General features: G+C 45.1%; 1 protein-coding gene across 1 annotated transcript in view; it reads left to right on the forward strand.

The window, feature by feature from the left end:
* Positions 1–25422, forward strand: part of FANCG (FA complementation group G) — a 228741-nt gene that overhangs the window by 46682 nt on the left and 156637 nt on the right. The window contains exon 3 of the mRNA XM_086962889.1: positions 8518–8649. Coding sequence (XP_086819015.1) covers positions 8518–8649 — 132 coding nt within the window. The remainder of the gene's footprint in view (positions 1–8517; positions 8650–25422) is intronic.

The raw sequence follows: 25422 nt of genomic DNA on the forward strand, positions 1-25422 counted from the left end.
GAAGTACTCGTGTTACCTCACCCAGGGAAGCCGTGAGCATAGGTGTCTCTTCATGTCGGGTTTCGTCGTCGTTTCCTATGGAGAGCTGCAAAGAAGTGCTGCAGGCGACCAGATGAAAAGTGTCTGGATGGATCCAAGGGTAGATCGAAGATCTGAAGAACCTGAAAGCAGAGGGGACAGAGTCTGGGTCACTTGCCAGTGACCAGTGAGGCAACAAGAAGATGCCAGCCAATGTCGGGCGATTTCAGGAGCAGGAGGTGAAGCTTGACTCTTCAGCCACGAGGACCAGGCGGCGTTGACAACAACCAGGAGCTGGATTCGAGTTCTCCCAAGTTGGATGTCGAGTGCTGCAGCGTCGGTATCCGGATTGGACCCAACAAGCCTTGGCAACAGCAACGCATGCAGAATACAAAGATTGGCTTCGGTGCAGACCAGCAAGGTCTGAGGGACTCGCCTTTTGGAGGGGAGTCAGGGCACGTCTGGAGCAACCAGGAAAGGCCAAGAAACAAAAGAGTTGTCTTCGTGGGGACCCACTAGTCGATGGACCATGGATCGCGAAGGAGTCTCGGGCAGAATTGCTAGAAACTGGCCCACGGAACACTCGTGGAGTGTAGGCCCACAATCTTCGGTGCAGATGGTGCTCAGGGCTTGGACTACAAGTAGCCCAATGCACAACTTCAGGAAAGCTCGGTCAGTAGGTGCACTTGCAAATATGCACGGTGTCCAGGAGTTCTGGTCCCACGTCTCTCGTGACGGCTGCGGGTCTCAGCTTTGCTGTGATCTCGTGTCGGCCTCAGATGTCTGGAAGTCCGTGTCCTGTGTCGCAGATTCTTCGGGATCCTTGAAAATGCAGACCGGCAAGATGCTTCTTTGGTGCCTGTGTGGACAGGGGAGTCACTCCTTGACCCCAAGGGAGATCCTTCTGTCTCCTATTTGAAAAAGAATGTCGAAGTTCCAGGATATATGTTGCAGAGTTTCGTCCAGGGTAACCTAAAAATCTAGGGACTGGGTTCCTATACTTATACTAAGTTTAGGGGATGGACTAACTCTCTAAGGTCCCACTTATGGGAGGACCTGGGGAGGGGGTGGTTACACCCCTTCCCCTTTGCCCAGTTTGGTGCCAGAGCTGGGGCGGAATGCCCCAGCAACCGTTTTGAACTGGGAAATGCACAGGGACACCTTGTGTGCCCCAGGCAATGTCTGAAAAGCATTCACTGAATGCACCCACCTTGCCCCAATACACTAAAGGTGAGAGACATGGGCAACCCAAACTACCCTTGAGGGCTCGGGCAAAGTAAGAGGGATGGGTAAATGTGCCTTCAAGGGATTTATTCAATTGAATGATTAGTTTATTTTAAGCTAACATTTGGGAGCAAGATGGAAGATATGCTTGCTAATTGATTTCTTTCAACTCGCCAATTCTTTTAGGCAATTTCTTGTAAACGGGTACAACTTCGTTCAAGAGCGAACAATCATATGGAGTAAATCTCAAAGAGGTGTATAGAACAGACAAAAACAGGTGTATATATGAAAGTATTAAATTTTATATTAGAATTTTTCAGGGTACTTGTATACAATACATACAATGAAACAAGAAGGTAATTATTATGCACTTGAAAACCTTCACTGTAACAATTGCAACACTTTTTTAAAAAATAAACCACAAATCAATATCAAAGAAAAAAGTGTATAATTCGACGTTTCTGTCTCTAGTTTTGCATTAGTGAGACCATCTTCAGAACTGTATAGTATTGAGGTTGTAGACCCCTGTTATAATGTAGAACAAAAGAAAATTACTGTTTGTTCTAATATATACATATAAAAGACAATATTATCATAACACCCATGTAAGTGTAACACCATTATACAATTATTCCATTGGAAAAAACCAACATACTTGAATATACAATATGCATTAGAAAGTATTTGCAATTTGTGGGATATCTTTATGTCCCTTAATTCGTAATGTAAATGCACATATCTAAGGCAGATACAAATAATCATACAAGATTGCGGTAGCTATTCATGTCCTGGTGGATGTGTATCATACCAGCTGAACGCCTGTCCTAGGATCATAGTTCATAGGTTGTTATTATTATAAGAAATGAGAGATTTGTGAGAGATTTTTTAACTAGATAACCTGGAGGTTATTATGCTAGGACAGACGTTCAGCTGGTATGATACACATCCACCAGGACATGAGTGGCTACCGCAATCTTGTTCTACATTATAGCAGGGGTCTACAACCTCAATACTATACAGTCCTGAAGATGGTCTCACTAATGCAAAACTAGAGACCTTTTTTCTTTGATATTGATTTGTGGTTTATTTAAGAAAAAGTGTTGCAATTGTTACAGTGAATGTTTTCAAGTGCATAATAATTAACTTCCTGTTTCATTGTATGTATTGTATACACGTACCCTGAAAAATTGTGATATAAAATGTATTACTTTCATATATACACCCGCTTTTGTCTGTTCTATACACCTCTTTGAGATTTACTCCAAAGATTGTTCGCTCTTGAACGGAGTTGTACCCGTTTACAAGAAATTGCCTAAAAGAATTGACGAGTTGAAAGAAATCAATTAGCAAGCATATCTTCCATCTTGCTCCCAAATGTTAGCCTAAAATAAACTAATCATTCAATTGAATAAATCCCTTGAAGGCACATTTACCCATCCCCAATACACTAAAGCCTGTCTGGGGAGGTGGTTACACCTCCCTGGACAGGAAACCTATTGCCCAGGCCTCCCCTGCCGGAGTTTCGTCCAGCAGCAGGAGGTCAGACTTGTGTCTGTGGCATCAGCATCCATTCTGTGATGCTGGGGCTGTTGAAAACTATTACTGGTAAAGTAAAGGTGTACATGTCTTCTTCCTCCAGAAGGGTGGAATTCTACCCCCGCCGCCAGGACTGGGATGGGGAGGGGGGGGTGGGTGAGGTAGGATTCCAAAGTGTTTGACACCAAACACAACATGTTTTGATGCAGCCATTCCAAAGTTAGCATTTACGGCAAGGTTATAATGCACTTAAGAATATATGGTATGTCTGCATTACAGAACAGCTATAAGGAAAGGATTCCAAAAGCTCATGCTTGGGCACCCTCTCACATAAAACCCAGGACTCTGCCTTCAGGATTGTTAAGGCCTGTCAAAGGAGTGACTTATAGGTTTATATGTGTCTGTATATATAGGTAGATATAGGTATACTATATATTAGTAAGGGGTACTTACACTACCTTTACCAGGCTGCAGTGGCAGACCTGTGGTGCCATTTTGGAAGGTTTCCCAGGGGTGGCATAATACATGCTTCAGCCCCTGGTACGTCTCTGGGGTACCAATGCCCTTGGTACCTAAGGTACCATATACTAGGGACTCGCAAGGATAATCCAGTAACTCATCTGGAGTGTACCTAATGTACATCATGCAATCAGTTTAGAGAGGAAGCAGATAGACTGGAGCCCTGGATAGCAGGATCCCAGCCAAATGAAGTCAAAACCCATCAAAACACCAGGCACAAAGTGGGGGCAACCATGTAGTCAGATTCCACCTTCCTACAGAGATCCCAGGAAGGGCATTGAAAAATTTCTTAAACAATGCCTGCTCTGGTACATATTTGGCTCGCTTACACGCATATTGTATATGACTGAGGAAGCAAGGGGAAATAATACTCCCGTAAGCGTCGACCTCCTGAGAGGATGGTCCCAGCGTGCTAAATGCGTTTGGGGCAATGCCAACACTAACTTGATTACAGAAAGACGAAAAACCTTCCTATTAAGAATGAACCCAAAATTGGCTGATCTATCCTTTAAGGAAGATATGGGCAATGCCAAGGGGCTTCTCTTTTGAGATGATTTTCGTCAAATCACTGGGGAAGTACTTCTCAACTTTCACAGCCTTTAGTAAGGCTCAGACCAATAAGCGAAGAGTATTCAGCTCATGCCCCCTTTTTGAATGGGCTGACAGGAGAGGGCCAGCTGTTGGCCACGGAAATTACAGGTCAAACTTTTTTTCACAAGACCAGAGAGGTCCCTATGTTTACAGCTGAGGTTATCGCCAACACTCCAATTTCTTGACACAAAGAGGAAGAAAAACCAAAGGAAATGATGGACGGAGCGTTGACAATACAAGCACTCACCCCCAGTCAACTGATCTGGGTTTAATCCATCACCGTTCTTTAGCCCACTCTGCCACCCCAGTTCAGACATGGCCATATGCAAATCAGTCTGACCCTGTGCCTCATGGGAACAGTCCAGCCCGAACTGTCAAGCCATGCCTTCCCTGGACCGGAAACAAGCTACCGAGGACCGGTTTCTGGCATTTCAGCCGTCTTCAGCCCGGCTTGCTTGAATCCAGTGGCAAAGTGAGCAAGGGACTCACGTCTGAGCATAGCCTGCCAACTTATGGCGAACAAAGAAAAACCAAAGGAAATGATGGACGGAGCGTTGACAATACAAGCACTCACCCGCAGTCATCTGATCTGCGTTTAATCCATCACCGTTCTTTAGCCCACTCTGCCACCCCAGTTCAGACATGGCCATATGCAAATCAGTCTGACCCTGTGCCTCATGGGAACAGTCCAGCCCGAACTGTCAAGCCATGCCTTCCCTGGACCGGAAACAAGCTACCGAGGACCGGTTTCTGGCATTTCAGCCGTCTTCAGCCCAGCTTGCTTGAATCCAGTGGCAAAGTGAGCAAGGGACTCGCGTCTGTGCATACCCTGCCAACTTATGGCGAACAAAGAAAAACCAAAGGAAATGATGGACGGAGCGTTGACAATACAAGCACTCACCCGCAGTCAACTGATCTGCGTTTAATCCATCACCGTTCTTTAGCCCACTCTGCCACCCCAGTTCAGACATGGCCATATGGAAATCAGTCTGACCCTGTGCCTCATGGGAACAGTCCAGCCCGAACTGCCAAGCCATGCCTTCCCTGGACCAGAAACAATCTACCGAGGACCGGTTTCTGGCATATCAGCCATCTTGCTTGAATCCAGTGGCAAAGTGAGCAAGGGACTCACGTCTGAGCATACCCTGCCAACTTATGGCGAACAAAGAAAAACCAAAGGAAATGATGGACGGAGAGTTGACAATACAAGCACTCACCCCCAGTCAACTGATCTGGGTTTAATCCATCACCGTTCTTTAGCCCACTCTGCCACCCCAGTTCAGACATGGCCATATGCAAATCAGTCTGACCCTGTGCCTCATGGGAACAGTCCAGCCCGAACTGCCAAGCCATGCCTTCCCTGGACCGGAAACAAGCTACCGAGGACGGGTTTCTGGCATTTAAGCCGTCTTCAGCCCGCCTTCCTTGAATCCAGTGGCAAAGTGAGCAAGGGACTCGCGTCTGTGCATACCCTGCCAACTTATGGCGAAGAAAGAAAAACCAAAGGAAATGATGGACGGAGCGTTGACAATACAAGCACTCACCCCCAGTCAACTGATCTGGGTTTAATCCATCACCGTTCTTTAGCCCACTCTTCCACCCCAGTTCAGAAATGGCCATATGCAAATCAGCTGACCCTGTGCCTCATGGGAACAGTCCAGCCCGAACTACCAAGCCATGCCTTCCCTGGACCAGAAACAAGCTACCGAGGACCGGTTTCTGGCATTTCAGCCGTCTTCAGCCCGGCTTGCTTGAATCCAGAAGCCTGTTGCCGGTCCAGGGAAGGCATGGTTTGGCAGTTCGGGCTGGACTGTTCCCATGGGGCACAGGGTCAGACTGATTTGCATATGGCCTTGTCTGAACTGGGGTGGTGTGGAGTGCAAAAAACCGATGGATTTAGGCCCGGATCTCTGTACTGGGGTGAATATATGACATTGTTCTGAATTCTGTCCATCTACTGTGTTTTTTTACAAAGAGGAAGAGGCGCAAGATCCCGTGGTGGAAGATCTAGACCGTCTAACCAAGGATATCAAGGTGAGCGTGACTACTTTACACTAACCTATAAAAGTAGGGGGGATACCAAGATTTTGTACCCACAATTGGTGAAAAAACCCAAGACCCTTGGGTTTTGGAAACTGTATCGCGTTTCAAAATAGATTTCTGGGATGTACCAGTTCAACACAAAATTCCCAGGGAAATGAGTGTGAATGGAGAACAAGCGTTGTTGATAGATTCAGAAGTGTCACAAATGTTACAGAAGGGAGCCTTAGAGAAAGTTTCCATTCTAGAAACATTCATTTCATAGGCTTAATCTTTTTGGAAGAAAAGAAGGACAAAGGCTGGCACCCAGTAATAAACCTCAGAGTGAAACACCTTCTTAGTCTACAGACATTTCAAGATGGAAGGGATCCATCTTTTAAGAGAAATTTTACAAACACAAGACTAGCTAGTAAAGTTGGATCTCAAAGATCCCTACTTTACAATACCTATGGACAAGGTCTTTCAGAAGTATCTCCGCTTCCTTTGGAAAGGAACTCTTTACCAATTCCTATGTCTAACCTTCAGCCTGTCTTCAGCGCCATGGTGGTTCACCAAAGTACTCCGTCCCATGGTAAGCTATCTGAGGGATAGAGGAGTTCGACTCATCATATATCTGGAAAACATTCTCATTATGTCCGAGAGCAAATCAGTAGTACTGACCCACTTATCCTGGACAATAAGTCTCTTGGAAAATCTGGGCTTTCTTATAAATGCAAAGAAATCTGTCATGACCCCTTCTCAAAAGCTAGACTTTCTTGGCTTCCAAGTAAATACCATCCTGTCACAGCGAGTTTTACCACACAAAAAAGTCTTAAAGCTAACGAAAGAATTAAAGTCAGTTTGTTCAAAGACTCCATCCTTTTAAAGGATTTAGCACAAATTCTGGGCTCTTCTTTCCTCCTCAATTCAGGCAGTTTGCCCTGGCCCCCTCCACTACCAGGCACTCCAGAGATTGAAGGCCTGGGGTTTAAGGAAAGGTCTTTGGTACGGTGTCATGGTACCCCTTTCGAAAGACGCCCAAGAAGATCTTCTATTGTGGCAGATGAATCTCGAAGCATGGAAAGGGAATGCCATCTTTGGGAAGCTGCTGGACTTCATCCTAGAATCAGATGCATGCAACTGAGGTTTGGGAGCCCGATTAGGAAACATGGAAACTGGGGGAGAATGGTCATTAGAAGAACAATCACTTCACATTAATTATTTAGAGATGCTAGCAGGTCTGAATGCCCTAATGAGTTTCAGGGAGCAATTAAAGAATTTGAATTCCCTGATCCGTCTAGACAGCTTCTCAGTGGTCTCCTATATAAACAGGTTTGGGGAAGCCAAATCCAAGACATTACCAAATATAGCAACTCAAATTTGGTAATTATGCTGGCAACACAAAATTACATTCAGAGCAGAGTTTATCCCTGGGGTATCGAATGTAAGGGCAGACTGGAACTCAAGGTTTCTCAGACAATCCAGCGACTGGAAGTTACAACCAGAGGTTTTTCCCCTGATCTTTGGGACCCAATCCAAGTGGATCTGTTTGCCAGCAGATTAACTTTTCAGGTCCAGACCTACTTCTGCTGGAGACAAGACCCGAATGCCCTAGCGGTAGATGCATTCCTTCAAGATTGTGGGAAGATGGGGGATTATGTCTTTCCCCCCTTCACCATGTTTCAGAGTCCTATGGAAAGTGAGACAAGAATCCAGAAATATCATTCTAATAACTCCTTTTTGGAAATCCCAAGTGTGGTTTCCCAGGGCAATGGAACTCTCAATAGACATCCCACACATTATACCAGCATCCTTGGGTCTTCTTCTTGGTCCTGACGGAGAGGAACATCCTCTTATACTAGAAGGGAAAATGAACCTTCTTGCTTGGAGCATCTCAGGGGATCAGAGAGGTACCCTGGCCTTTCAGGAGAGGCTATACGCTTACTGGAGGAATCTTGGGCACCAGGGACTAGGAAAAAATATACTTGGGTATCTGGAAGAAGTGGTGTAGTTGGTGCTTGGAGAGAAACTTGGATCCCGGGGAAGCCCCTGTTCAACTAGTAGCCAACTATTTAGCACATCTTTTCGAATCAGGTCTTTCCTACAGAACTATGCATTTCTATAGATCCGCAATCTCCTCAGGTCATGCCTTAATAAATCATTTAGCTGTTGGAAGTAATGCCTCAATTAAAAGAGTCATGAAGGTGGTTAGGTTAAAAAGACCCCCTATATCATGCTATAATCCTCTTTGGGATGTTAATTTGATTTTTGAACTTTTCTGCAGTTGGCAAGACAATAACCTACTTTCTCTCAAACAAATTTCTTTGAAACTTGCTACTTTATTATGCCATTAATGCCCTTGAAAGGCATGTCCCATAACAGAGAATAGCCTAAAAGAGACAGGTATCAGAAACCGTGGTGAGTGAGCTATTATCTCACCCCTGACACATTTTTTTTGTACGTGTTCCCAGCTGTGCATTATAACTGTTTTGCTTTATGTGATTGGGTGAAATATTTCAATCCTGGATACGTTATTGACACCATTTGTGACACCTGTTCCAAAAAAGGCTAAGAGCTGAAAGTCTTGCTGTTGGTTTCTTGTGGTCACAGGGCTTCCAGCCGCTGTTCTTAGTCTTCCTGTGGAGCTGGCGATTCTCTGCAACTCCATTGTGTTCAGCATCAATGTGACCGGAGGCTTCACAGACCAGGATGAGAAGGCAATACAACAAGGACTTCTTAGAGGTAAAACCAGTTTGCTCATTAACCCTTTCGATGCTGATGACGAGCTCAGCTCGTCATCACCCACGGGTGTCGTGTGCTGATGACGAGCTGAGCTCGTCATGGTGCCACTAAAATGGCATTTTCCAGCACAGGGGGGGAAAATGGCCAGCAGTCATGTGGTTAAACATTTATTGATCATTTGTTTAAAAAATCGGCTACTATGAATTCAGCACACATCCTGAGAATGCTGTAGCTGTTTCCTATTTTTAAACCGTCTTTACTGCATTTTCCACCACAATAAATTCCCCCCCCTCCACCTCCCTCATCCAAGCATATAAAAAGCAAGGAAAGCAAATAACCACATACAGGCTGAGTAAGTAGCCAGAAATATAGCAACACTTACATATAGCATAATAGCCTCAAGACATATCAAACGTACATAACATATATTTAATCCCTGTCCTTGATATGGAAGCCATTCCCTCAAGGGGTCCAATTTTGTAGACCTCTTTTCCAAGCTCGGACACCTTTATGTGCATATACAGCCCTCTCAATGTGATGCACAGAGATTAGCCGAGCCAGCGAGTGACTAAACGGAGGATGTGCCGGGTCAAGCCAAGCAGTTGCCCGGCACAATCTCAACACTACCATAGCTAAAAATAAAACGGAGCTATTGGGAGAGCTGTGGGAAGAGCCTCTTGCTCTTGCTACAGAACTCCTAGCAAAATCAGTTGGGGAGTAACTTTTGTCCGCAAGTTTAATTGAGCTTTGTAAAACTGAGATGTCTCCCTTCTCAGATTTGCCAAACCTGGACATTCTGCCAGCATGTGTACCAAGTTTGCTCCCATTTCCTGACACGGGTGCAGTTTGGATGGAAACTTCCTCCCGTTTCCTGAATTTAGCCGATCTGATATATAGATTGAACCATGTTTTATAATGTTGGATCTGGAGGTTGGCAGATGTAAGTGTTGCCCGGGCTAATTCTAAGGAAGAATGAGCGTACTCTTCTGTTGCTTGTAACGACTTCGCCCATCGAGCAGTGTGTTTATCTATATCATCCCTGTCCTATCATTTAGTAGTTCATATATGTCTCCAATTTTCGTTTTGTGTCTAGCTAGTATGTCTACAAGTTGACACTTGTTAAACCCCTCCTCCTCCCCTATAAAATCCCTAATCTGTAGGAATTTTAAAAATGTGCTATTCCCTAGGGGGAATTTACTCCTCAGGTTTTCAAAAGTAGTAAAACTATTGTCAAAAAAGATATCCACAAAAATAAAAGGACCTAGATTTGTACTCCATCGTTTGATATACAAGTCGTGAAATATATCAGGTTAGAGAGGGTTATCAAAGAGGTGGGTATAGAAACTAAAGTGGCCAATCCTGAGTTTTTTCCTTCCGTTAGTCCATATTCTGAGCGCATATATGAGAGTCTTAAACCTGACCTTTTTGAAATATCCAAGTTCTAGTTGCCGGAACAATAAGCCACAAACTGTAGCTCCAATGGTTAGTTCGAAACAAGAGGAGGCTGTGTTTCAACTGATCTCTTCATGAGGCGGATCAAACAGCAGTGGTGTTAATTGCTGTAAAGCCGAGGCCCAGTAATACAAGCAAAAGTTTGGGATCGCCCACCTTCCCCGTTACTTGGGAAGGGAGAGAAACTTCAGGGCCCTCCGGGGCCTGGCATATGACCAGAGAAACTGCCCAATCATAATAACCAGGGCCTTGATCCAAGAGTTATCTACTTCAAGGGGTAAAGCCTTAAAGGAATACAAAACTCTTTGAAGGAACATCATTTTGATCAAATTGCACCTGTCTAGCAGGGAAAGTCTACGATTATTCCATCTTGAGAGCTCGGCTTTGGTTTTGTTAATTAATGGACCCTTGACCACATCGTCAGGATCAGCACTAATACTAATGTCCAGGTATGTTGCGTTGGGGACCACCAGTGTATCTTCAAACTTAACCCACTCATTTATAAGTATTTTGGTTTTGTCCCTGTTAAGTCTGTATCCAGTGATGTGCCCAAATCAATCGGCCTCTTTTTCAATCTCCCTGACTGCCGCCCTTAGAGCGGGGGTGATAATCACAAGATCGTCTGCATAAGCGAGGATTATCGTCTCCCAGTCCCTTGTAACCATTGGTGACATAGAAGCATTACCTTGAATCTGGGAGATTAAAGTGTCTATATACTGGGCTAATAATAAGGGGGTTCACAGACAGCCCTGCCTTGTCACCCTCTGGATCTTAACCAACTCCGACTCTCCCCACATTAGAGAGATTTTAGCCGTAGGATTGATATACAGCATCTTCACCCATGATATCAAATCCATGCCTAGACCCTTCTCCAATATCACCCATAAGTAAGGCCAGGAGACCCTATCAAATGCTTTCTCAGCATCTAAAAACAACAGCGCCATAGGGTCTCCTTGTGTTTTGGCACGTCAAATAGAGTGATTACCCAATGGATGTGGTCTCTAGTGCCCATTTCTGGGATGACACCACGTTGAACAGGAGAGACATTTTTTTTGATAACTTGGCCTAGGCTGGAGGCTAAGATTTTGGCAAAGAGCTTAGTGTCTGAGTTAATTAATGTGATGGGCCGATATGAACTTAGCTGATTCTCTGATTTTCCCTTTTTGGGGACTACTACCATCCTAGTAACAGCCCATGAAGCAGGAGGAGAGCTCCCCTTCTGTGTGGCCAGGAATACCCCCAGTATAAAGGTATTCAGGTTAGAGGTGAAAACCTAATAAAATTCCTCCGGGATAAAGTATGTTCCCACTGCCTTTCTAGATGCTAATCCTGACGCTGCTGCTGAGACTTCTTCGATTGAGATAGGAAGATCTAAATGCTCCTGATTCTCCCTATCTAGACTACCCATAGACACTTGATCTAGATATGACTCTATCCCTTCCGATCTGATTCTTCCTCCGCATACAATTTCTGGTCAAATCTTTGGAAGGCAGAGCTTATCCCCCCCTCCCCCCGCTTCAGAGATGGGGCCCAGCTCAGGATTTAAAATTAGTTTGATATCACTACATGTTGTCTGCTGTCTAGCCCAAAGTGGTAAGTTATGCCCTACCTTTTCACTAAGTTCGTAGGCTTTATTTTTCCATACAGTGTATTTTTTAGCCGCTTTTTTAGCAGAGATATCCCCAATAGCGGATTTAGCTAGAATAGCCTGAAGTTGGGCTTCTTCAATAACTAGGCCCTGGAAGACAGCCTCCACCAGTCCAGCCTCCGCCTTTTCAAGACCTGGGTTGAGTCCCTGTATGTGATGTTTTGCTTTTTTCTGCTTGTTCCAGCTGTATCACGTAGTCTCCCCCCGGATCCCGACTTTAAAAGTGACCCACACTACCTCAATGGGAGCAGTCCCTAGATTCTCAGTCATAAATAGCAGTATCCACTCCCTAATATATGAAATATAGTCCTCGTCCAGCAGCAGAGCCCTTTTGAACGACCATCCCACTTTGGGCTGTACAATTGCAATGATATCAAGTACTAATACAAGGGGGTTATGATCAGACATCACCCGTGGGTATCTGAATAGCCGAGAGGCAGAGACCAATCTACTGAAGATATAAAAAGTAATCCAGGCGTACGTGGACCTGATGAGGGGCGGAATAATAAGTGTAGCCTGGGTCTAATGGTTCTTTATCAGCCCATACATCAAGTAGCCCGTGTAAATTAACCAACTGGGCCAGTGCTTGGAAAGCTTGGGCTTTCGCCCTTTATACCTTGCAGTTCTTGATAACAAGGCCTCTCCTTTTAAATTAATATTAAAGTCCCCACACAATACTAGAGGCATAGGCCAACCCCCCAATTCAGTGCTAATCCACTCCAATAGTGCAGAATCATTGGTGACAGGGCCCTATATAGAGCAGAGTGTAAACCCCCCCTCCATCATATACGCATTCTGCAATGCTCCATCTCCCGAATGTATCTGCCTTAGATCTAATGAATCTAACCTTGCCCTTACGTGCTAGTATCGCCACCCCTCCCGTACGGGAACCTTGCAACGTTCTAGAGATCACTTGATACCCCGTAAGTGCCAATAGGTGTTTCTGACACCCTTCCCCATGGGTTTCCTGAATACAGAGTATATTGACTTTTAGATACTGTATATCAATAATAACCATCTGTCTTTTCTGGAAATGATCCTGGCCTGTGTATCACCCCCCTCCGTTTCTCCCCTATCCGTGAGGTCTTCCTGTTCCTTTCTCAATCCCCCCTGGCACAATAAACCAGCTCCTACTGTATCTGCAAGAGCACTCCGTTCAGTTGTCCCTGATGCAGCCGGGGGGAGAGGGGCAGCGGGGAGTAGAGGGAGGGAGGACTTACCCGGCTCCTTTTTAACGCTGCATCAGTTTTCACCCCCTAATTCAGCCCCTCATTGCCATTGAGGGGCCTTCCAGACGGGGCAGCAGCTCCAGCTGTCTCTTCTGCCTTGCGCGCGATCAGCCTCTTGCTGTGCGAGGCCGCGTGAGCACCTCCTTAAGAGGCTTTCTGGTTTTCGGGGGCATTCCCAGGCTCCACAGTGACCGGGACCATCGGGGCCAGCCAAGATCTTGGACGGAATATGATGCTCTCCAGGCGTTTCTGCCTTATGCTAACAGCTGGAGCGCGAGGTCTAAGTAACAAAGGAGCTGCACACCGGTACGCTCACAAAGCGCTGTAAGTGTCCGCATCGGCGCCGGCAGCACGGAGCGGGGAAGGAAGAGGCTACTGGCGAGAACTTAGACGGCGGCCATCTTGCTTCCAATGAAGAAAAATATTTTGAGCCTACAACAGTTTCAGTTCTCCATCTTTCCAGAGCAATTGCTTTTCAATGGACTTGGACTTCTAGCTCCAACAGTTCAAAAGTTATTTAAATTGTTGCGGTGCAGCCGTGATCTGTGGTGGTGACCAAACCGGATTGCAGCAAGGTACCGGGGCTAATCAGGCAAGTGCTTCAAAATCCTGTGCAGTGTACCGGGTAACAAAAACAAAAAAACGCTACGGCAGCGAATGTTGACGCTCGTGCGCACACAGCGGAGCACTGTAATGGGTGATGGCTCGGGGGATAACTAAATGGCGACCGCTAATACCCGGAGCTCGTTCCCGAGCAATAAAAACTAAGGATCGATTACTGACCCTTGCACTAGCATCCGGAGTATGCAGGGTGTGCTCCGATGCATGGGCAAACAGCGAATCACCCAGCAACAACATAAGTGTGAGCAAGGAGGTCTTACCGAGCCGAGCTGGCTACCTCGTTCCCTTCCTCCTAGCCAGAAAATGATAGTGGGGGATTGAATTTGGGACCCACAAAGGAAGGTGCCGACCGCGGAGCAGAAGCCTCATGCCACGAAAAACAGGTCATCAAAATTAAGTGCAAGCCCCCCTCCGACAAGGGTACAACGAGAAAAACAAAAACAGCCTGACCCTAAGATGGCGGCTGCCAGAATCCCAGAGCGCGTTCCTGCCTGAGCGTGCACAGTGCCCCGGAGTCAGACCCCATCGAAAGTGACTAAGATAGACGGAACAGGCGAAAACCAAGAGATACCAGCAGCAGCGGAGGGGGGAACAATAACTGAATGCTGCAATGAGCCCATCGCCCAGCCTCCCTTCCCTCCAGAATCTCAAGGACACATCGAGGCAAGTGCATATATGGATCCGTGCTGGGATGAGAAGCATGCTGAGAAGGAGGCCCACACATCACACGCGGAAAGTCGCTGCTGCCTCAGAGCAACACTGGGTAAGCCACACCACGACCTAAAGCAAAGCAACATTAATTATAAGATGGCGGCCGCAGAATGTGTATCAAGCGTCTCAGAACCAGACGTGTGATGTGACGTCTGTGGAGGAGGTCACCTGCAGTGACACTAAAGCGTAGGCGCACCTAAGCACCCGCCTGGTTAAGACACCCTACACAGTGTGTAACAAGAGGCTATAGGTCTCACCAGAGGGCATGGATACATAGCGGCCCCCCTCCTTATTTGCTCCTCGCAAGCAGCATATGAAGGGACACAAGATGCACCTGACTGAAAACATAGCCCGCACAGCAAACTAAATAAATACCCGGATCTGCCCACCTGGTATGCTTGGGGCTGCGGGGTGCCCTCCTCGCCTTGCGTGACCTCCCCGGTAAAAGGCCCTTTGCCTCCTCACCCTGCAAAGCTGCAGATGAAGAGAGACTCAATCCGACCTGCCCATAAGGTACAGCGTCCATTCTGTAAGGCCAGTACCGGTCTTTTACCCCTCTTTTTGCAAGACAATGTTTGTTGCCATTATGTTCTTAGCCCGACCACGATCGTGCACCATTAAGTGCCTGACCCTAAGATGGCGGCTGAGAGGAGGGATAGGCTCCATTACACCAAGGCGCCCCCAGGACATCGGTACCTCTGACTCTGCCTTGGTGTGCCATCAATGCGGCGGCAGTACTGGAGAAATGTGTCATGGGAGTGCTTTTGTGTGTGCGTCTGTGCGTGTACGAAAGACTATGTTCACATTTGTTGTGTGCTTGTGCGTGTGATGGTGTGGACATGTATTTGGGTGTTTTTGTATTAGAGCATGTGATTCTATGTGTGCTTGTGTTTGTGCGCGCAGATGTTTCTGTTTGTCTGCTTATGTCTGTGTGTGTGATGTGTGTGCATTTATTTATTTTGAGTGTTTTTGTATTAGAACATGGGATTGTATGTATGCTTGTGCGTGCGGATGTTTCTGTATGTGCGCCCTCTGTTCGCGTATGAGTGTGTGTGCGCACATTTGTTTTGTGCATGTCTGTGCGTGTGAGGGTGTGTGTGTGTGCATGTATTTGTATGTACGTCCTTGGGTATTTTTGTTCTGGGGCATGTGAATGTATGTGTGCTTGTGTTCTTGATTGTTTCTGTATGTGCGTTTGTGCCTGTCTGGGTGTATATGAGGGTGAGCGCATTTGTGTGTGATTGTGCATGTCTGTTGTTTGCGTGTGCATGTTTATGGGTGTTTTTGCATTAGAGCATGGGATTTTATGTGTGTTTGTGTTCTTGGATGTTTCTGGCTATGTGCTTGTCTGTGTGCGTCAGTGCGCATTGGAAAATGTGTGCTCTCATTGGTAGGTGCTGGTGCATGTCTGTGCGTGTGATGGTGTATACGCGCTGGATTTGTTATTTTGGTCCCCTACACGTTGTTTTACTTCCCTGGGACAACAATTGGACATTGACCAGACCTTGAACCTATCCCCTAACTTGCCTACACATCAGGACTTGGAACCTGAGGAACTTACCCCAGACTGGAGACCTAGCGATTTGGCTGATGCCCGGTAGAGCTACCATATAGCAGATGGGCTGTGGACTCCCCCTCCCTGACGTCACCTACCCAGCCGGACCTTGGGCAGATTTCCCCTCGTCTCTACGTTCTGTTTTCCTCCTGCCCCTTTACCCTATCCCCTTACCCTTCCTGCTTCATTCACCTTGTCCCCTATGTTCTTTAAATTATTTTCTTGATACTTATGTAATTTTTAACTGATGTAATTTGCAACATTATTGTCCCTTATGTAAAGCGCTCTGATTCCATCGGGTCTAGCCAGCGCTATATAATAACTCATTAATTAAATATGTTCCCATTCAGTACTCTTTCTCCCTTTGTCTTCCTCCCCAGCTACTAGCTCCTATCCACTCTCCCCTGAATCTCTCATCTTGCATGCTAGTCTGCCTAGCTCACTGTCCTTTGTGCCCTTTGACTAAGCACTCCTTCTCACCTTGTTGGGGAAAGATCCAATATTTATACTCTGGAGTCTCAGCTTACCCGCTGAGATAGTCCACTGCGCCTAGGGAGCCACACACAGCTGAGGTATGGTATGGCACCCCTTGCCAAAACACTCTCTCTCCCCTTTTTGGGGAAGGATCCAGTATGTAGGCCTTGGAGTCTCAGAGACCCCTCTGAGAGAGTCCACTGCGTAAAGGGAGCCTCCCGCAACAGAGATAGGGAAGTGATACCACTTTCCCTGGGATCACAACTTACTGGACTTTGGACGTTGCTTTGACTCATCTACCGGTTTGTGTGCCCGTCGCCCTTCCCCACCTCTTTCCATGCGATGTCCTTCACCCTCCCCTCCTCTTTCCCGCCTTCATTACCTGTCTACTTCCCCAACTCCTTCCCCCCTCCCCTGAATCTTTCCCCGCCTGCTTTTCCCCTTACGTATTTGTGCTTATTATTTATCTTGACCTTACAAGTAGCTATGTTGCCATGCTCTAATAACTGTGTAACCTTTGTAACGATGTAACCTGTAACTATGATCTGATGCTCATGTAAAGCGCTCTGATACCTCCGGGTCTAGCCAGCGCTATATAAAACCTTTAAAATAATTTTTTTTTTTAAAACTATGTATTCTGGTTATGACGCCACACAAGCACGTAACGTATCTTTGTAAATATATGAGCAGTGCGATGTTGCACAAGTCACCCTATATGCCGATTTCCCAATCTATTGTTTTTCTTCCATGCTCTCTTTAGGATTGCACACATTCCCTCTCTTTAGGATTGCACACATTCCCTATTTGTATTCGCACATTAGCCATGCACTCTTACTTTCTCTTGTTTTTTGTTTTTACTGGCACCTCCCCCGCTACGCAACCCAACATTCGGTTGACCAAAACCCGGGCTTCGATTGTGGAATTGAAGAGGCTAGATAGGCTAGAGGATGCATGGAGAATGTTATGGCCCGAGTGCCCGGCTATACTTACTATTCCTCTCCCCATAGGCAATTCTCACGTATTGACATGATATTAGTAAGAGAGAAGATGCTAGATGGAGCGAATATCAAGAAATGCCCTAAGATTGTATCTGATCACAATGCCATAATACTGATTATGCAGATCCCGCATGTAGGGCCAAGAGCTCGACACTCATTCTTATTCCCCCGACATCTTCTTGCCAATTTGAAGTATCGTCTGTATTTAAAAAATGAATTGGCTGAATTTATACGAGATAATAATGGTACTCCCTCTATCGCTATCGTATGGGATTACATGAAAGCATATATTAGGGGGGGTTACACTTCAGTTTATCTTAAATCACAATAAGTGTAAGCAATTGGAATTGGTTTGATCGCGCCAGGAATGTTTCGATTTAGAGTTGTAACATGCGCAGGCATTTCTTACATGCAATCCCCTTGAACAGGCCTTAAGTTAAATGAGAGGCGGCAAATGGTAAGCCGGGGGCAGTTGAGAAGGCAGCTGCAAGTCATCAGAAGAATAGGACGTGTCAATATGAGTATGGTGAAAAAGTGTGACATATTGTGTCGCATCAGATAGCTGATAAAAAGGCATGCAGTGCTATTATATGTATTTTGGGAGATGACGACGGGTAGCTACACCTGCCCACAATTAATAGCTGAACAATTCGCCGTATTTTATCAAAAGGTTTATAATAAACCTGTTAGTATTAATCAGCAAATTATGGTTAACTATCTTGGGGAGAGTAGGATGCCCCGGCTAGATCCTCTCCAGAGCTCGATGTTCGAAGTAATGGTTGGGTTAAGGGAGGTTGAGGCGGCTATTTGTGCTTTATCATCTTGAAAAGCTTTAAGCGAGGATACTATTCCTCTAGAATTTAATACATTTTTTTGGGGATATCCTCGCCCCCGAATTCATAGAACTGATAAATTATATCTGTAGTGGGCAGAAGCCTCAGCGTCATGAGGATGATTAACATTGTAGTCTTTCTTAAGAAGGGCAAACCATCTGAAGGTTTGATAAATGCAGATGCATAGATTTATTCTAAAGATTTAGCAATACATCTTGCCCTTCTTATGCACGAGTTAACTTCCATACAACAGCACGGTGCATATTAGTACTGCAATTGCAGCATTTGAAGTTGCTTGCCAAACTAGGAACCCAATGGGTATGATAATGCTGGACGCGGAAAAGGCATTTGACCGGGTCACTTGGGAATCACTCTGGATGAACATTGGGGCTTTTGGAAATGGTGATGGGTACATAGCATTGGTGCAGACATTATATACGAATCCGGTGGCTAAAATTTTACTGGGTGCTGGATGGTAAGTCCTCTACTTCATTTTCCATATATAGGGGCACGCATCAGGGATGTCCACTCTCCCCGCTGTTGTTTGCTCTCTATATAGAACCCTATATAAGACACCTGATGTTAAACCAGGGCATACAGCCAGTAAGATTAAATGGTGTTGAAATAAAAATAACTGCAAATGCAGATTATAAAGCACTGTATGCTACTGACCCATGTATAGCTATCAATTTTATCTCTAAGGAGGCAGAAGAATTTGGCTTATTTTTTGGATATAAGCGGAATTTATCCAAAACACTAATACTACTTAATTTTAAAACACCCACTCCTCTAATGGAAGTTACGGAAACTGCTACCTATCTGGGTGTGCGGCTTGTTAGTCAGGTGGAAATATTGTTACTCTTAATTATGAGCCGCTTTAAAAGACAGTTATTACCAAGCTACGCAATGGCATCGGTTTCCCTTAAGTATTTTGGGGCGATACAATATTATCAAAATTAACATTTATCCAAATTTCTCTATCTTTTTTGATCTATACCATAGCGGTCCCCGATTTTATTTTTTTAGATGCCTTGCGGGGGCAATTGATAGTTTTATATGGGGATATAGGAAAGCTAGACGAGCTATTAGGTGTATGAAACTGCCCATGAGCAGGGGGGATTTAAGCTGCCGGATTTTAAATGATATTACTGGGCTTCATTCATGGTTCGGATTCAAAGCTTACTGACTGGGGGTAGCCTGGGGCGATTGCAGTTGGGTATCAATTAGCATTCGGTTTAGGTATTATGTATGCAATGCCTAAGTTAGTTGACCCTAATTATTTCTAGAGGGTGAGACTTAAGGTGATAAGGGATGCAGTCCTGGTATGGCGGGACATTTTTATCAAGTTTTCTTTACCAGCTGTTGATTCTCTCACCCCATTGTGGGGTAATCCACTAGTCCCCCAATATATTTCACGATAGTGGGGGGCAAGATTGGGGGAGTATGGGTTTACATAATTTAGGCCAGTTATATGACACTCAGGGACTGTGATCTTTTGCTTCACTTCAAGAAATATATGGGCTTCCGCAACGATTTTTTTAAAAATATCTTCAGGTCAGGGACAATCTTCTTCATAATTGTGGATACAATAAGGAGCACAAGATCTATGTAATCCTTGTGTTATTATATCAATCTCCAAGTTGTAACATCAGTACAATGTACCAGGAGTTTATGTCCCATGTTGAAAATGACAATTCACAAATAGAGTTAAGGTGGAGTCAGCGGTTGGCAAATATAGTAACTGGTGCTGAAGTACAAGATGCTCTGGAAACACTAGATTGGTCAGTAATGTCTGTTAGTATTAAACTACAACAATTTAAGACAGTGTATATGCTGTATTATACACCTGAACACATTTCTAAGAGGACATCATCTAGGAACTCATCACGGTTATACTGTCCTTAGTGTCATCTATATACAGCAGATATAGTTCATATATTCATTGAGTGTTCAGGGCTAAAAAAATTCTGCAATAGTTTATTTCAATTAATATCTACACTGCTGGAGCTGGAATTCCTCTTAAGTAATAAAGAAATACTAATCGGTTTAAAGACCGTCTTTAATCTCACTTATTATGGTAACTGCACGCTTATGTATTGCTAAGGCATGGGTTGACTCGATACCGCCCAGAGTATCGGAATTCTGGACCATACTTCGGCAGACTTATGAATGTGCAATGGCAATTGCCAAGACCCAAGGACCCAGAGCAGTCAAAAATGTGGAGAAGATTTGGTCACAACTTCTTTGGATGTAGCATGCTGCACTGAGCTCTCCAACTGTTGTTACATGAGTCTCACTGACCTAAAGTATCTCTTACTTATAATGATTGATTCTTTTTTTTTCTTTTGGTTTTTGGAATGTTATTTTTACAGTCCCTCATTGAATTTTGCATAATTAATGAATTGCTTGTGATGTGATAATGTTTATATAATTATTTGATAAAATGCTGTAATAATGTTTTGATCTGACTTGTGGGTAAATGCAATCAAAATGAATTTAAAAAAAAGTCATGTTATGTCGATTAATACGATTGAGTGTACACTAGTAAGCCTGTACGATAGGATAGACATGGACACCAGAGCTTAGCTCCGAAATAGGACATATGTCCCAAAGTTACATACTTACACAATTAATGGGACGTCTATATGGCAACTCCTACAAAAAAAGAGTAGAAGAGGCAGTATGCCAGGCGGATCGTAGCTGACGTTGGGAACAGATTCATACATTTTGATAAACATTTAGCAATAAGAACTCGAACGAAACAACTTAATGGACCACAAGACTTAATAACCTGCCACTCTTCCCCCTATCCTACATCCCCAACAGATGCTGTGTGAAATTTCAACTGCTAGTGACCTCAAAAAGTGTGTGTGTTTGTAAGGGGTATCATGATGAACAAGACAAGTAACTGCAGTCCACAACCGTTGTCTACGTGCCTGGGGCCCCTAACACTGTGTCAGCGCTTGTGCCTGTCTCTATTAAGTGAGTAGACTGCACAGTAAGCAATGTGGTACTTTCTCAGACCAAGCGTGTCTTCCCTATGCATGTTCTGCTTGTGCCCAACTGAGCATCGAGTGCTCCCATTCTGTGATCGTGGGGAGCTCACAGGATTTCCATGTGCAGGTAATAAGACACTTAGCCACTATTTTATTTTATTTATTTATTTATTTTTGCTGTTTTATAACGCGCTCTGTTACTACCAGAGTATCCTGGCGCGAAAGGAAAAAACAAGCAGGTGGCCAAAGGAAACAGAAGAAATTTAAAATAGTCTAATAAGCAAACCTAAAAAGATGCGATTTCAGTGCCTTCTTAAAAGGTACAAAATTCTGAATTGATCTCAAGAACAAAGGCAGAGTGTTCCAGGCCGAAGCCGCAAGGACAGCAATTGACTGGCCTCCAAGGCGCACTCGCCGAAAGTGGGGTACACTCAGTAAATTACAATCAGCTGAGCGTAGAGATCGAGTGGGGGTGTAGCGGCTGAATCTTTTCTTCAGATACGAAGGCCCAAGATCATTGACTGCTTTAAATGCTACTGTTAGGATTTTAAAAGTAATCCTTTGAGTTACTGGTAGCCAATGTAGTTCTTTCAGATGGATTCGTACACTCTCTCTACTGGGCACATTGCAGAGAAGTCTCGCCGTCGCATTTTGGATGATCTGTATTCTGGCGACTAGAAGGCTGGGGTTCCACTAAGAAGAGAGTTGGCATAGTCGAGCCGTGATAGTATTAAAGCCCTCGCGACCGACTCTCTTGCCGAAGATGGGAGATATGGAAAGAACTTTCTCATAGCCTTGAGAGATCCGATGCACACCCCTGTAAGTTTTTTTATGTGTGCCTCAAACCTCAGATCCTCCCCAAACCATACTCCCAAGTTCTTTGCAGGGATGGTAACTGAGCTTGGCTGGGGAAAATCCGGAGGCCACAAGAGTTCTCTGAAGTTAGGCGGAAATTGGCCATACAACAAAATTTCTGTTTTGTCTTCGTTGCATTTCAGCTGTGCCGCTGCTAACCAATTAAAAACCGAAGAAAGACAGGAACAAATGACCTCAGTGTCGAGTGCTGTATCAGGCCATGTAAATAAAAGTTGTGTATCATCTGCATACGCTATAATTTTGGCCCCCATTTGTTCAGCCATCACTATAAGCGGGGTAAGGTACACATTAAAAAGCAAGGGGCTCAATGTGTACCCCTGGGGTACCCCGGTAGTAAGAGGCTTGGCCGAGGAAGAAAAAGGTGGGATCCAAACCTGCTGGGACCTATCGGACAAAAAAGATTTCACCCATTCTAGTGCTGAACCCAGCACACCAATTTCAGCCAATCGAGTCAGGAGGAGAGAGTGCGGGACAGCGTCAAACGCGGCAGAGAGGTCCAATAAAATTAGAACCGCTCTGCCGCCACTGTCCAAACACTCCCTAATAGCCTCTGTGATCTCCACCAAAACTGACTCCGTGCTATGTGCTGCACGGAAGCCGGACTGGGCAGGGTGGAGAGCCTCAGAAGATTCCACAAAGGCATTCAGCTGATGAAAAGCAAGTTTCTCTCCAATTTTCACCATGGCTGGAAGCAGGGAAATAGGTCTATAGTTGCCCGGCACAGCAGGATCAGCTCCCGTCTTCTTCAGCAAGGGAAGAAGCTTTGCCTGTTTCCTTTCCTCGGGAACCTTATATGTTTTAAAGGATAGGCCCATTATTTGCGAAACCTCTATTGCCACTGATTCTGCCACTGCAGCCAACACCCGGGCCGGGCATGTATCACCAGGGGCACCGGATCTCAAAGACTTGATCGCGAGCAAGGTGTCTTCCACTGAGGGGGGGTAAATATCTCCATAGTATGGGTAGGCGGTGCTATAGGTCTAACATTATCAACAGTCCTACTCCCACCATTGACCGCTCTGAGACTCTGCTGTATTGTAGCAATTTTTGTTAAGAAAAAAGAAGAAAGATTCTCACACCACTCAGTAGAAGGCTTCACCGACACTTGTTCTGCACAGGGGAGAGAAAACTCTTGACAATGGAAAAAATTTTGCGACTGTTATTATTGGCCTTCTCAATTCTTCTGACAAAGTATTCAGATTTGGCCAGTTTAATACTGGCATAGTACTGCCGCTGTGCCGTGCGGTAAGCTACCTTGGATTGTGGGCAATAGGCCGCCCGCCACACTCGCTCCAATTTCTTACAAGCAAGCTTAAGTATGCGTAATTGGGGCGAATACCAGGGTTGCGAGGGGGTCATCCTATCTCTACTTGAATTGGACCCTTTCGATGAAGCGGAGATCCCTGCTCCCAGCCATCCATCAAAAGCTTGAAGTGCAGAATTCAACTCCGCTCCCAGGATAGGTCTATTTTGATCGAGCCAGGTAATAAAATTGCCTACATTGATCTTCGGGGGGAACGTATTCCTGCAAGACTTGGTCATATCTTTCATGGCCGACCATGTAAATCTAATCAGCTGATGATCAGTCCAAGTTAGAATTTGAGGGGCCTCGACCTTCAGAGGAAAATTAGAACAAATAACATCTAGAGTATGCCCACCCATATGTGTGGGGGAGGAAACCCATTGGGTTAGTGAAGCCAGGTCAAAAGAATCATGTGAAATCTTGCTTTCCTGAAGTTCCGAACGATCAACATGGATATTCAGGTCACCAAGCAGTAAAAAATGCGAAAACCTCACTGCTCGGGGAACCAGAGTCTCCAGGAGAAACCCAAGTCTAGAAAGCGGGAGGTTACCCTATGATTCTTGCTCCTACGATGCAAGCCCACGAGGCATATTTCCCATTTATGCAGTCTGGGCATTCAGTGTAGTCAGATAAGCTTGATGTGATGCTGGTCCAGTACGTATGTATGCGGGGGCAGGACCAAAGCATGTGCAGTAAGTCAGCATCTATGTGGGCAAAGCGTGGGCAAGCTGCATCCTCCTTGTGATAAAACCTATTGATGTTGGCAGGTGTGAGATAAGCCCTGTGTCCTATATAAAGCTGAATAAGCTTGAATCGGGTGTTGCGCGGCACGTGTCTTGGACCTTCCAGTATGGTGGCCCATCCCTTCTCAGCGAATGGGTGTGTTGAGTCAGCTTCCCAGCGTTGCAATAGATGGAGGAGCTGTGTGATAGTGTGGGAACGGAGTGAATCAGCGAACTAGTGTATGATGTATCTGCCTCTAACCATCACAAGTAAATAATGGATTGTGAGATGCATGTGCAGTTTGGTGGTCATATGTGGCCCATGTACCACCCCCAGTGTGTGTAAGCCTGCAGTGTGCCATGCTGTCAACTCATGTGTCGATGTGGGCCTCCCAATTCTAGGTGTGCCCAGCAGTGCCACCCTGGTGCATAGAAGATTACATGGTTAGTGATGCGGGTGCCTCTACGATAGCAACAATACGCAACCCCCCAGCATTTGTGAGTCAGGTAGCCGCACTTGTGTCCAAGGGTGAAACAGATGCAGAATAGTGGGCAGATTCCAGCTAGGGGAGGATGTGTCTGTGTCTGACAGGTGCAAACCCACCAGCCACATAGCAATCCATTGGCCTGGGCAGCGAGGTAGTACTGCTTGAAATGCAGAGCAGCTCGACCTCCCTTGTCCGTGGGTAAGCAGAGCTTCGTCAGTGCCACCCTGCACCTCGACTTGTTACAGATAAATTCCTGGATTTGTTGATCAAGCACACAGAAGAATGCAACTGGGATGTGAAGAGGAGGATTACTAATGAAATACAAAAGGGCAATCATGACATGAATGTTGTGTGTGTCCTTGATGTAAAGCAGCATATCACCTTCATATAAATATATCACATGCATCCCATCGCCCAGGGGTCGCCAACCTTTTCTGTAATAAAAGCTACTTATGTTCAATGAAAATGATCCTGAGCTACTAATATTATTCATGTAAGAGTGACTACTCCATCCAAGGTTGTCAGCAGTGATTACAACAGTGCACTAGGCAGGGTTCGAGCAGTAAAGTATAAAAGGCTTTGACAAATTGAATCAAAATGGTACACAGGTAATACATAAAAGCCATAGCTGCAATCCTCCTGGCACCAAGTAAAAATATGAGTAAGAAATCTCTCCAACTTAAATAATAACTTTAAATATATTTTTTAAATTCAACCATTTTTCTCCAAACATCAATTTATCAGTTCTGAAAAGACATGTATTTTCATCTCGAATACATTCTTTTTAATTTTGGTATACATGTAATAATTTAACTTAGCATTAGCTTCTATATTAATAGGCTGGGATGGACAAAGGAGAGCTACTCC

The sequence above is a fragment of the Lissotriton vulgaris genome, chromosome 3_1, assembly GCF_964263255.1.
Source record: "Lissotriton vulgaris chromosome 3_1, aLisVul1.2, whole genome shotgun sequence".
Classification (NCBI taxonomy): Eukaryota; Metazoa; Chordata; class Amphibia; order Caudata; family Salamandridae; genus Lissotriton; species Lissotriton vulgaris.